This window comes from Pogona vitticeps, chromosome 5 (assembly GCF_051106095.1).
Source record: "Pogona vitticeps strain Pit_001003342236 chromosome 5, PviZW2.1, whole genome shotgun sequence".
In the NCBI taxonomy this organism is placed as follows: Eukaryota; Metazoa; Chordata; class Lepidosauria; order Squamata; family Agamidae; genus Pogona; species Pogona vitticeps.
In genome coordinates, this window is record NC_135787.1 from 189,855,636 (window position 1) to 189,869,271 (window position 13,636).

Genomic DNA, 13,636 nt, shown 5'->3' on the forward strand with positions numbered 1-13,636 from the left:
CCACTTCTTAAGTATCTCACTTATCTTGAAAGCCCTATTGTTTGTTTGTTCAGTCGTTTAGTCGTGTCCGACTCTTCGTGACCCCATGGACCAGAGCACGCCAGGTCCTCCTGTCTTCCACTCCCGGAGTTGTGTCAAATTCATGTTGGTTGCTTCGATGACACTGTCCAACCATCTCATCCTCGGTCATCCCCTTCTCCTCTTGCCTTCACACTTTCCCAACGTCAGGGTCTTTTCCAAGGAGTCCTCTCTTCTCATGAGATGGCCAAAGTACTGGAGCCTCAGCTTCAGGATCTGTCCTTCCAATGAGCACTCGGGGTTGATTTCCTTTAGAATTGATAGGTTTGTTCTCTTTGCAGTCCAGGGAACTCTCAAGAGTCTCCTCCAGCACCACAATTCAAAGGCATCAATTCTTCGGCGGTCAGCTTTCTTTATGGTCCAGCTCTCACTTCCATACATCACTACAGGAAAAACCATAGCTTTGACTATTCGGACTTTTGTTGGCAAGGTGATGTCTCTGCTTTTTAAGATGTTGTCAAGGTTTGTCATCGCTTTCCTCCCAAGAAGAAGGCGCCTTTTAATTTCGGGGCTGCTGTCTCCATCTGCAGTGATCATGGAGCCCAAGAAAGTAAAATCTGTCACTGCCTCCATATCTTCCCCTTCTATTTCCCAGGAGGTGATGGGACCAGTGGCCATGATCTTAGTTTTTTTGATGTTGAGTTTCAGACCGTTTTTTGCAGTGTCTTTCACCCTCATTACAAGGTTCTTCAGTTCCTCCTCACTTTCCGCCATCAGAGTGGTATCATCTGCATATCGGAGGTTGTTGATATTTCTTCCTGCAATCTTAATTCCAGTTTGGGATTCCTCCAATCCAGCCTTCCGCATGATGTATTCTGCATATAAGTTAAATAAGCAGGGTGACAATATACAGCCTTGTCGTACTCCTTTCCCAATTTTGAACCAATCCGTTGTTCCATATCCAGTTCTATCTGTTGCTTCCTGTCCCACATATAGGTTTCTCAGGAGATGGATAAGGTGCTCAGGCACGCCCATTTCTTTTAGGACTTGCCATAGTTTGCTGTGGTCCACACAGTCAAAGGCTTTTGCATAGCCCTATTAGAGTTGCTATAAGTCAGTTCTCTTGAGAGTCCCCTGGATTGCAAAGAGAACAAACCTATCCATTCTAAAGAAAATCAACCCCGAATGCTCACTGGAAGGACAGATCCTGAAGCTAAGGCTCCAATCCTTTGGCCATCTCATGAGAAGAGAGGACTCCCTGGAAAAGACCCTGATGTTGGGAAAGTGTGAAGGCAAGAGGAGAAGGGGACGACAGAGGAAGAGATGGTTGAACAGTGTCATCGAAGCGACCAACATGAATTGGACCCAACTCCGGGAGGCAGTGGAGGACAGGAGGGCCTGGTGTGTTCTGGTCCATGGGGACACAAAGAGTCCAACATGACTTAAGGACTAAACAACAACAACAAAACAAGTCAGTTCTGACTTGAGGGCGCAGAGCACACACCACTGCAGCTTATGATAAGCAGGGCCCCAAATTCTCAGGAATTATGGATGACCCTGGGCCCAAAATGGATAACACTCTTCCCAGGATGACACTTATCCCCTTTCCACAACTTGCAAAGATATTTAGTATATGCTAAAAATTTGTCACTGACCCAGATTATTGTGCCGGATGTTAGAAACTATGAAAACAACCTGGACGAGCATTTCACCTGATGATTCTCATGGGGGTATCCACCTCCACAAATGGTGTGCTTCTCAACTACAGCTCCCAGGATCCCACAGCCATAGTCGCTACTGGCTAGGATTGACTTTCTGGGAGCTTTCGTCCAAAAAAGGACTCAATGCAGCAAAAAAAAAAAAAAACCAATTGCACGGAGGACCAGCTGTTGGATAAAACAGTGCCAGATCTATTTTGTGCCTACCTGGTGCTCTTCATTATTGTAGCATGGGGGTGGTTCAACACACCACTGGATCTCCTTCTGCTTATACTTCTTCATGATCAAGCTATCCACCACCCAGAACATCACTGCCTTAAAAGGAAAATGAAGATTGAGGAAAGAGGTGAAGACCGATGGACGTATTCTTTGCGAGCTACTTCTAAGGAAAGAAATCTGAGATTCTCAGCAGAAAGGTCTAGTCGGTTTTGATCACGCATCACATTAATCAGACCATCCGAAGCATTTCAGAGGCTCAAAAGAATTTCCTTTGACTTCAAAAAAAAAAGTGGATTCCAAGCTATCTCAAGGATTGTCTCCCTTTATGGTCCTGCCCAAGCTTTACAATCATCCGGGGAGGCCTTTCTCCCAGTCCCACCACCCTCACAGGGGCACTTGGTGGAGACATGGGAAAGAGCATTCTCCGTGGCTGCTCTGAGACTGTGGAACTCCCTCCCACTGGAAATCAGGCTGGCCCTATCTTTGCTCTCCTTTGGCAAGCAGGCCAAGACCTTTCTTTTCAGGCTGGCTTTCCTTGAGTGACCAGCTGTCAGATACGGTTTTTTTAAACAAATGGTTGTACCTTACTGCTTTCAATGTGTTTTGGTGTTGCTAATATTTATTAGCACGGCATTTGTCTGATCTTTTTAAAGTTTTTGTACACTTGTTGCTGTTTGTTTTTATATTGTCTTTCAAATTGGTTTGGGTCCTTTTAAGGAGAAAGACGGGGTTAAAAACCATTTTAAATACATAAATAAACAAATTTTGTACCACATCAGCATAGAAACAGCCTGACTGAGAGCCATGATAAGGAAGCCCAGATTTGGCAGTGAGGCTGTATGGAAAGGCCCCTCTGGAGTCAAGTTAAGACTGCTTAACCAGCAATGAATCTGTGCTTCGCATTAGGATTATTCATTTGCTATTTATACCCTGTATTTCTCTTCAAAAAGGACCCAAAGCAGCTTACAATGTTAAAATAAATAATATAAAAACTAGGGTTAAGGCTAAGGATTATTAACCCAAGTGTCCCTTGTGCCACCAGAAACACATAGTACTGCATATAAAAATGCAGGGGCCAATTTGATCTTGAAGATGAAGCTCCAATCCTTTGGCCATCTCATGAAAAGAGAAGACTCCCTGGAAAAGACCCTGATGTTGGGAAAGTGTGAGGGCAGGAGGAGAAGGGGACAATGAATGATGTTGATTCAAGATAGATGGGTGAAAAAAACGACACTCCTTCACACAACACACCAGGCCTTTGTGTAAAGCACTGCCATCATAGGTGATGAAAGCCAATTTAACATGATCTCCCATGGATGTAGTACAGCCATGCTACTCAAATCGACCCTCCATATAGCGTGGCAGTATACCTTTGGGCACCATTTGCTGAAGGATAGCTGCCATTGGACCTTCCCAGGGCCGGCCCCGGAGAAAAACAAGAGACTTGGACGAGACAGATTTTTGATGAAATCCCACAGGCATTTTCTTAACTTTCTTAAGGGCCAGCGTGGTGTTGTGATGAGAGCCATCTGGTGGCAATAAAAATCCGACACCCTTCCAAAATCTCCCTTCCTGATGGCTTCTAATTGTTATACCCACGGAGTCTAGATAATTGTTTGAGCAGCTAATTAAAAGGTTCCTATCAAAGTGATCTGCTTCCTCTCCTATTCAATTTGTCACTGGATGGAACAATCCGAGGCACAGATTTCCTGTTATTTCTCAAGCTGAAAAACATCCAGTCCAATAATGTCTAATATTTTTACCCTGCCAGATGCTTTGAACATTAATACTATTTGCATTTTGCATCTTTTCCATTTGTTGCGATACAATGGAGGGGGTCACTCGTTGGTTAGCAAAGTTGGAGAATGTTGGCTTATAGGTCCACAAATGATTTTGTTTGGCTGCTTCTGGCATCTATGGATGTCCAGGTAGCCTCCCCTCCCTCCAGCCCCCCGAGACTCAGGGCAGAAAAGAAGGAGAGGGTTGCCTCTCTTCCTCTGGAAATCTTATACACCCATATTCCATCACCATATGAAATATCCATGCAGGCAGTTTTGATAGCAGAGGTGAAATTCCTATCATATAGCAGAGGTGAAATTCCTAGGAGAGCCTTCAAGATCCCAGGCATTAAAAGCTTATTTCCTTCCAACATTTTTTTTTCAAACTCACGTTGACCATAAACGGTACCACAAGCATCACCAGCACCAGTTCCAGATGAGGGTCAGGGATATAACCCAGAAGAATTTCCTGAAGCTGAAAGCGAAAAAAACACACCTCTTTTACAGAAAGCAAACTTATGAGTTTATAAAATCAAATGGCTGGCCAACAAATGAATAAAGATGAAGAAATTATAAAATCATAGAATAGAATCATAGAATAATTGAGTTGGAAGGGGGCTTATAAGGCCATCAAGTCAAACTCCCTGCTCAGTGCAAGAAAACAAATCAAAGGATATCTGCCAGGTGGTTGTCTGAATTTCTCTTGAAGGCCTCCAGTGTTGGAGCACTCACCACCTCCCGAGGTCGTGGGTCCCATTGTCCTACTGCTCTAACAGTTAAGAGGTTTTTCCTGATATTCAACCGAAATCCGGCTTCCTGTACCTTGAGCCCATTATTATGTGTCCTGCTCTTGGGATGATGGAGAACAGATCTTGCCCCTCCTCTGCATGACAGCCTTTCAAGTATTAGAGAAGCGCTATTATATCTTTCCCTTGGACTTCTTTTCTCATGGCTAACCATGCCCAATTCTTTCAGCCTTTCCTCATGGGCTTCCAGGCCCCGACCATCCTTGTTGCCCTCCTCTGAACTTGTCCCAATTTGTCAGCATCCTTCTTTAAGTGTGATGTCCAGAACTGGACTTAGTACTGCAGATGAGGCCTAACTAGTTTTGAATAGAGGAGGACTATTCATTCATTCATTCATTCATTCATTCATTCATTCATTCATTCATTCATTCATTCATTCATTCAACTTCTATACCACCCATCTAGCTATCAAGACCGTTCGGGGTGGTTCACAAAACAGTGGAATAACAGACAACACTTCAAAAAGAACTGAACATATTAATTATATCAAAAACCAAATTAGATCTACCAAGCTAGATACACAAAAACATAGAATAACTAAAAGTAATCTAAAAGATAAGGTGGCAGAACAGATGATATAAGTGCTGAAAATCTTCTGCACTATGATGAAAACTCCGGGCAAGCCTGTCATGTTTTCAAGTTTGAAAAGTTGCAATGAAGGGGACACGCGAATTTTGAGCAGAAGATTATTCGGGGGCGGGGGGACCACTGAGAAGGCCCAGGTTTCTGGTATATTTCCAGGGCTCTCTTGGGGTAAGTAATCTCAACCACCCGGTCTGGGAAGATGGAATAGGTTGGGTAGATCTCACTGGAAGAAGGCTTTCTGCCAGGTATCAAGGTCCCAAACTATAGAGTATGAAGAGCCAAAATACTTCAGTTGCAGCTGAGAATTCAAAGGGGGGGGGGGGATAATACTAGAAAGAATTTCTGTAGTGAGCAAATTGAACTCAATGGCTTCATTAGGCATTTTAACTCCGTTGACTTTGATTTTATGATTACTCAAAAATTGAATTGCCACTGACATTCAGCAATTCAAATACAGGCGTACCTCCATTTATGAATTTAATGCATTTTCCGGGACGTTTCATAATGCAAAAAACAAATGTAAACCGAAAAGGCCATTTCCCATAGGAACGCATGCATCAGGGCTATAAACCTCCCAGGCACAATGCATCCTGGGGAAACTTTCTTCGTATTGCGGGGGGAAAATCGTAAACCGAGACATTATTTTCAATGGATTTTCATTTGTAAACTGAAAATTACGTTAATCAAGGCGTTTGTAAACCGAGGTATGCCTGTACTAAATTTCAGAATAGGTATGGGGGAGGGACAGAATAGAGGCAATTGATTACTTTTAAAAATATATATATTATTTTCCAAAACAAATACAATAGAAAACAATACAAAATACTGACTAACAATCTAAAACCCAGTGCATCCCCATAACCAAGGGACTCTTTGGAGTAATTCTTTTATTACGAACCTCTTTTCCAAAATTGTATTGATTGCTGCTTAGAGGCTTCCCCCTTTCCTTTCGATAATACAAATTCAATAAATCTACCCCAAATAGCATAAAAATATTCAAACTTATTTCCCCTCTTTTCACCTTTAGTTCAGTGGTCAATTTGTCATTTAACGCAAAGTCCCATACTTTGTTATACCAATCTTCTAATTTGATATCATGTTTGTCTTTCCAGTATCTAGCTACAGTGGTGCCTCGCTTAGCGATCGCTCCGTTGAGCGACGAAATCGCTTAGCGCTGGACTTTTTGCCATTGCAAAAGTGATCGCTTAGCGATGGTCCCTATGGGGAAAATTTGCTTTGCGATGATCGCGGGGAAGCGATCATCGCAAAGCCCCCATTTTCGGCCAGCTGATCGGCGGTTTCAAAATGGCCACTGGAAAAACAAAATGGCCGCCTGCTGTTTTGCCTCACTTAAGAGGCAGCGAAAATGGTGGCGCTATGGAGGATTTTCGCTGAAAGGTACGTTTCTAAGCCCAAAGGAATGCATTAAACGTGTTTTAATGCGTTTCTATGGGCTTTTTAAAATCGCTTAGCGATGAAATCGCTTAGTGACATTTTTCCAGAACAGATTAACATCGCTAAGCGAGGCACCACTGTATTAATAATCTAGCACTTGTCATAAAATTAGAAACCATAATAATCAAGTTCTATCTTATCAAAAATTGACCGCAAATTACAGTACTGGAGCTCAAGGTTCTACACGCGCTTTTAGAGACAGCTTGCAGGTATTAGGTAGCAAACCACCAACATCAGTCTGGAAAAACCACCTTTCAGAGAAATCTCCTAAGCCAGTATGGTGGAGGGATTCGGTGACGTAGAATCCCAAAAAAAGTAAATTTCCCTGGCTGTTTTATGAGGTAAAAAAATTCAGTTGTGAGGTGCATCACTTTTACCTTTGTCCAACCAGGAATGAGTAAAACAAGGCCAACGACAGTCTTCTCAAAGACCATAATAAGCAAATAGAAGAGACACTGGCCAATCCAAGCAGCTGCTTGTGGAGGGTCACCTGGAAGAGAGGAATAGCAAAAATCAATCTAACTTTCAGGAATCCAGGGATTTATTCGTTCAGGTGTTTAATTGGAGAACCAAATTTATACAGAGCCATAGCCCACACCAGCATGCTTTCAATACAAACCATGAACACATGAACTTGGTGTCTGTATATTTTGGAAAGTACAAACAATTTGCCCTTTCGGTGGCTCTGCTAGAATATCTTGTCTCAGGGTTTTTAAAAAAGGATTGCAACCTAGGTGTTTCAGCAGTCCAGAAATAGAAGCAATGCTTATTTCAAAAATCTAATTTTATAAAACCCCAAAGGAGTTGAATGCTAGAAGGTTATCCGATGAACACAACAGGGTTCACCAAATTCTCATCATCCCGTACTAACAGGAGCAAGATCACAATGAGGGAAATGCAAACATTCGAGTCACCGAATTATGGAGTTGGAAGGGGCCTCTAAGGCTGCGGAATCCAACCCCCTGCTCCAAGCAGGAATCCAAATCAAAAGATATCTGACAGAGGGTTGTCCCGTTTTCTCTTGAGTGCCTTCAGTGCTGGAGCGCTCACCGCCTCCCAAGGTAATGGGTTCCATTGTTGTACTGCTCCAACAGTTAGGAAATTTTTTCCGATACAGTATTTAGTCAAAATCTGGCTTCCTGTCGCTTGAGCCCATTGTTATGTGTCCAGCATTCTGGGATGATCAAGAACAGATTCTGCCCCTCCTCTGTAGGATTACCTTTCAAGTATTTGAAAAGTGCTTCCATATCTCTCCTAAGTCTTGTTTGAAGGCAAAAGGGAATAGGGTACTTACCCTGACCATTCCCGTTCAAATTTGGAACCCTGCCTTCAGCCCTTTAAAGTGTTTTTCAATACTATGTTGTTTCTTCAAGAAAAAAGTTTCCCATACAACATATCATTTCGCCTCTAGTTCTGGGTACTCTCTTACCTGGTGCCTTTAAGAACAACATGTACATGCATGTCTGTATGTGCAGAGATGTGCATGTGATAGCTAGAAGAACCTTTCTCATGCCTTGAAACAAGCTTGTCAACACTGTGCACGCACACGCACACGCACGCACACACACCGCTTTCTAAAACAGAATGGTCTCAGCTGCAAGTACCAATATTCTTGAGTGATGTCCAGTTGCTTAAGACTATATGAGCTTCTATGTGGGCTAAAAGTGATAGTCACCTTCCCTAGGTTGGACCCCATTCCAAATCTATTAAGTAGCCGAGGAGCGCCGCATGTCTGAGGATATGAAATGCGATAAGGGTGATAGTGTTGCTGTTATCCCATAGTGATTGTGACACCAGATCCCCAAAACCGTTGCTTATAAATTAGGAAAGATCATCCAAGACAAGACTCAAGGAATTAGTAAGCAACAATAGAAAGGCATTATTTATTAACTTGGTCAGCAGAGTATTATGAACTCATCTCTCATGGAGTCAAAATCGTCAACCGTGTTTAAAAAGCCTACATCCAGATGTTCTCTTCCGGGGATAATAAGATGGTTTTTAACACTTCCAAAAATTACATAAGCAGGCTCAGAATCAATCCAACAATTTGCTTAGGCTAAGCCTCTGCCCACACAGCAAATGCTGGAGACTCGGGATGAATCGAGAGTCTAGGAGGACAGTAGAAGTGTTGAGAGCTGCCTAAGTTGAGGTCGATTCCAATTGTTTACAGAGTCCCAGGAGAACATCGACAGATGCTCCTTCTTCCGTTTTGTTGCACTCAGAAAACTGTGGATTTCATCAATATATGGTATCAATACCTGTAGACAGTACCAAAGATTCTTGCTGCCAACACACATGGAATAGAAGAGCTTTGACCATATTGGCTAGGCAAATCTAGAAGTTGTTGTCGAGTTGTGTCTGACTCTTCGTGACCCCATGGACCAGAGCAGACCAGGCCCTCCTGTCTTCCACTGCCTTCAGACTTTGGTCAAATTCATGGTGGCAGCTTTGGTGACCCTGTCCATCCATCTCGTCCTCTGTCGTCCCCTTCTCCTCTTGCCTTCACACTTTCCCAACATCAGGGTCTTTTCCAGGGAGTCTTCTCTTCTCATGAGATGGCCAAAGGATTGGAGCCTCAGCATCAGGATCTATCCTTCCAGTGAGCACTCAGGGTGGATTTCCTTCAAAATGGATAGGTTTGTTCTCTCTGCAGTCCAGGGACTCTCAAGTCTATAAGTAGTAGTCCAATAAAGCTAATTTTCTCCAGTAAGTGAGAGGTCCATCAACAGTCTATTGTGGTGGTTGTTCTTCTATACCGTCAAGTCAGAACCGATTTATAGCTGCCCTATTTGGGCTTTCCTGGTAAATGAGATATTTAACAACTGGTTTTACCAGTTCCCCCCAGTGAGCTTCCATGGCCAAGAGGGGATTTGAACTCTAGTCTCCAGAGTCCTAATCCATCACTCTATCCAATATCTCATACTGGGCTCTAGCAAACAGCTAAGCCCTTAACATCATTTGGGAAACAGCGGAAGGCTAGGGAAGGACAGAACTTCCAACTGACTGGAAATGAGCCAAAGACCACTTTTCAGAACCCAGGTTGCAAAAATGACAATAGCAGTGCATCACTTTATCCTGCCCAAACAATTTATACCTTGCACAAAACGCCATCTAACCTCGTTGCCTGAGGCCGAGAGACAGAACAGATGGATTGTTTCCCCTCTGAGCTGGAACTCCTTCGCTCTTCCTTGTATCCATAATTTACTTCCAGCTGGCATGCAATGACCCATGGAGGGTCGGGGGAGGGGGGGAGGGAGCTAACAGGAAAACACAATGAAAATAAAACCCACAACAAAACCACAGCAGCCTTTAAAGGTTTCCCAGCTGCATAAACGCCACTAAATATTTCCAGATGGAGCTGGAAGGCTGGATGGCAATTACACGCTTCTCAAAAAACATAACTACTCGCTTGCTACCGCCAGGTGGGTCTCTACCACTAGTACCTCTAAGATACGGAGGGGTATTCCAAGCTATCTCTCACTGCCTCTGGCCATATGCAGCCAAAAGGACCGATTTTGCCCTTCTCAAAACAGCTCAGGAACTCGGAGGTCGGCGTCAGTGAAAACATTAGGGCAAAAAGCAGACTGAGTCTCCGAGGATCAGACTGTGAAAAGAAGGATGCACAGATCAGAGGCATCAACAAGAATCTATCCAAAAGTTTTCCTGGCTTGTGAGCGGGAGAGAGAGAAAGAAAAAAGCTTACAAATCGAGTGTTTGTGAGAGAATACCAAGGGCAGGTCCCAAAGAACTAAGCAACCGTGAAGTAAATAAATAAATAAAGTCCCAAAGGCCAAGCAAGCTTTTAGATTTTTGTGTTTTCTTAAGCTCACTCTCCAGCCTCACCGCTAGGCAGAAATCTGTTTTTCCAACTGCTAGGGTCTCCCTCCACAGAGCTTGTGATACAAGAGGAAACCGTGGGGAGAGAGAAGAAAATCTCACAGGGCTCACAGTTTTCACATTTGCCGAAAGAAAGAACTTGAGAGAACACAGGACATTAATCATCCTGAATTCCTGCTTTTTTTTGCTTTTTTTGGTTGCAAGGGAGGAAAGGAGCGAATACATGTGATATCACATGGAATGTGAGCTTAGATCTCCTTGGTTCTAGGAGAGATTCAGAGCTGGGGGTCCTTTATGCGAAAAAATGGGTTTAAACCCTAACCCCAGCATACCTGAAATCTATGCAGCCAAAGCAAGTCTGCATCACCCATCAGCGATATGTTGCTCTTTTTTTGTAAGATATCGCATAGGTAAAGGTTCCCCTTGACATTTAATCTGGTCGTGTCTGACTCTAGGGCACAGTGCTCATCCCCGTTTCCAAACCACAGAGCCAGCATTTGTCTGAAGACAGTTTCCGTGGTCAAGTGGCCAGCGCGACTTAGACACGGAACGCCGTGACCTTCCCACCGAAGTGGTACCTATTTATCTACTCGCATTTTTACATGCTTTTGAACGGCTAGGTTGGCGGGAGCTGGGACAAGTGACGGGAGCTCCCTCCGTTGCGTGGATTCGATCTTACGATGGCGGGTCTTCTGACCTTGCAGCCCAGAGGCTTCTGCGGTTTAATCCGCAGCGCCACCACATCCCACAAAGATATCACATAGGAAGCTGCAAAAGTTAGTCTGCTTCTCCATCTCCTCTGATCGACAAGACATCCGAGGATTCTCAGGGAGAACTCAGAAAATAGGATGTTTTTTGGAGTCCAACTCCTTGAATCACCCAGCCAGTACCACAAACTAACAAGTGGATTCACAGGAAGTTGTAAGTCCCAAAGTAAGTTTTCCAAAAACCTGGGCCGAAGTAAGTGGGTACAAAGCTAAGTCAAAAACAAGAGGTGATGTGCTTCGTGTGAGCACAATCTAACAGGTTGTTTTTAGTTGCATACCCTTATCAGGGGCTTTCCTATTAAAATTCTCATGGTCACATATACACAAAACGATCAATAAAAGAAATACCCTTCAAGCTGATAAGGCTGAAACCTAAATAGGATACATTGCAAAATGGTTAATCATTCATTGTGCTCCCTTGCCTTAAAAAAACTGTAATAATACAATCCATGAAAGTTTATGGCAAAAAATATATATTGGTGTTTATGTCCTTTAGTTAGATTCGAAAAGACATAAACACCTTTTTTGCCATAAACTTTTGTAGATTGTATTATTTCAGTTTTTTAAGGCAAGGGAGCACAATTTCCAGAGTTTGGGGGCCACATCTGGGACACTGAAAGGCCACAGCTGCTCCCTGGACCTTCCGCCACCCCAATAACTGCATTACAAAAATAGTTTTTCTTATAAATATTTTTGAGAGTTTGCCCAAACTGGCAAAGCACCTGATTAGAGGCACTTGGCAAACTTTTCGGCTAAGTGGGATATTTAAAAGGCATTGCTGAGATCTCATTTCTTTGGGCAATGGACTGGGACTGTGAAACCGATATTCCCAAATTTTCTGAATGGGGGGAGCTCTGTTTCCACGTGACTGCTGGGCGGTCGGGGGGGGAAACCCAGCATGGGAAAAATGGGCCAGAAAAACAAGGAATACAGAGCGAGGAGGTTAAACCAACAGGTGAAGCTGCCAAATTTCATCTTGATCATCTTATATTTCCTGAAATTCCTCTTTAAAAAAAAAAAAAGCACATTTCCAACATCTGGCTCCTGGTGTCTTTGATGCTTCTCTGCCATCATCCTGCCTCGAACGTCAGCCATGCAAAGGGTTGTACAGTCCTCGGGGCAGGTTGGGGAGAATTTCAATGCCTTGTAAGGGAGAGCAGCAGTTTCTCCTAGCCGTTCTTGCGTGCACTGGAATTATTTTTAATCCCCATCGATTCCAAGGCCCTCAACAGCCAGCAGCCATCCTAAGTTAACTCCCTACTAAGTCTTTCTGAAGCTGTTTATATATATATACACATACACCCTATCAATTAGACAGCACGGCAGAAATCCAAAGAGACCAAACGCCATCTCTGCTTGGTAGAAAGCACGAGAGAAGTCCAAGTTCAGGCCTAACTTTGATTTAAAGAGATTTAGAGAGTTACGAATCACACAACAAGACTTGAGCAGACAAAAAGGAGGGTCCCGTAGACAAATCATGTCTCTGCGTCAGTTTAAACACACCCAGGATCACGTATTAGACAGAGAGGTTTGTTTTATCTGGGACAGAAGCTCTTCCACCCAAACCTTTTTATTTCACGGATTAATGCCATTTTTATCCACCCTTCCTCTAAAGAAATTAGGGCAGCTAAAATGGGCCTTTCCTACCAGGTTCATTAAGAGAGCAACACAAGAAAAGTTGCCTCTTTTTTTGGTCTACAGTTCTAAGGCATGCTGAAGAGGCAGACAAAGTAATCAGCTACACTCTCCCTATACCCCTTATAGGCTGCGAACGCTAACCCACTGAGCTTCACAGCTGAGTGGGATCTGAACTCAGATCTCCTCCTTTATAATGCCAAGACCGTAACCGCTACATCGCACTGATTCCTTTTTTGCCATAAGAAGCTTTTCCCGCTCCAGTTCAATGCCTGCCTGATTATACCTTTCTGCGCCTTCCTTCAATTGACCTCCTTTGGCATCTGTCAGCTTGCCTCCAACCACCTGGAAAATGTATTCTGTTTTTGACTTTCCTCAGAGTTTGGAGGTAGTGAGTTACAAGTAACAGTTGCCTGGAACTAGTTACTTTTGCCCAGGGAGATTATATGGAATTTTCATTTCAAAAATAGCATACAATTAAAGACACAGTTGCTTTACTGGTGGCCAAAATCCTGTTATGCATGCATCAGTGATTTAGGTCTCTGGCTGAGGAGTCAGAAGTTGAAATTTCGATTCCCCACTGGGCCTCCTTTTTAAAAAAAAAAAAATTATTTTTATTTTATTTTATTCTACCTTTCTATCCGTTGCAACCAGAATGATTTATTACAATATGTTCCATTCATTTAATCTTGTCTTATGCTCTCTAACATAGTATTAATCCAATCTATTCTACTTAACTTGATGTAGATTTCATCCAGATATAAAGAGGTTCCCATTTATTATTATCCAGTCTGTCATTTAGTGTATCTGTCAAAATA

General features: G+C 43.1%; 1 protein-coding gene across 2 annotated transcripts in view; it reads right to left on the reverse strand.

Moving 5' to 3' along the window:
* LOC110070651 (store-operated calcium entry regulator STIMATE) overlaps positions 1-13,636 on the reverse strand; it is a 34,716-nt gene that overhangs the window by 7,210 nt on the left and 13,870 nt on the right. The window contains exons 5-7 of one of the 2 annotated variants that reach the window (XR_012088007.2): positions 6,957-7,069; positions 4,125-4,208; positions 1,944-2,047 (exon numbers count right to left, since the gene is read on the reverse strand). Coding sequence is in view for 1 of the 2 variants with exons in the window: in XM_020778354.3 (XP_020634013.3) it covers positions 1,944-2,051; positions 4,125-4,208; positions 6,957-7,069 (305 nt within the window). In the remaining variant the exon portion in view is untranslated. Of the gene's footprint in view, positions 1-1,943; positions 2,052-4,124; positions 4,209-6,956; positions 7,070-13,636 lie in introns of both variants that reach the window. The other variant, XM_020778354.3, reaches the window with a different exon arrangement.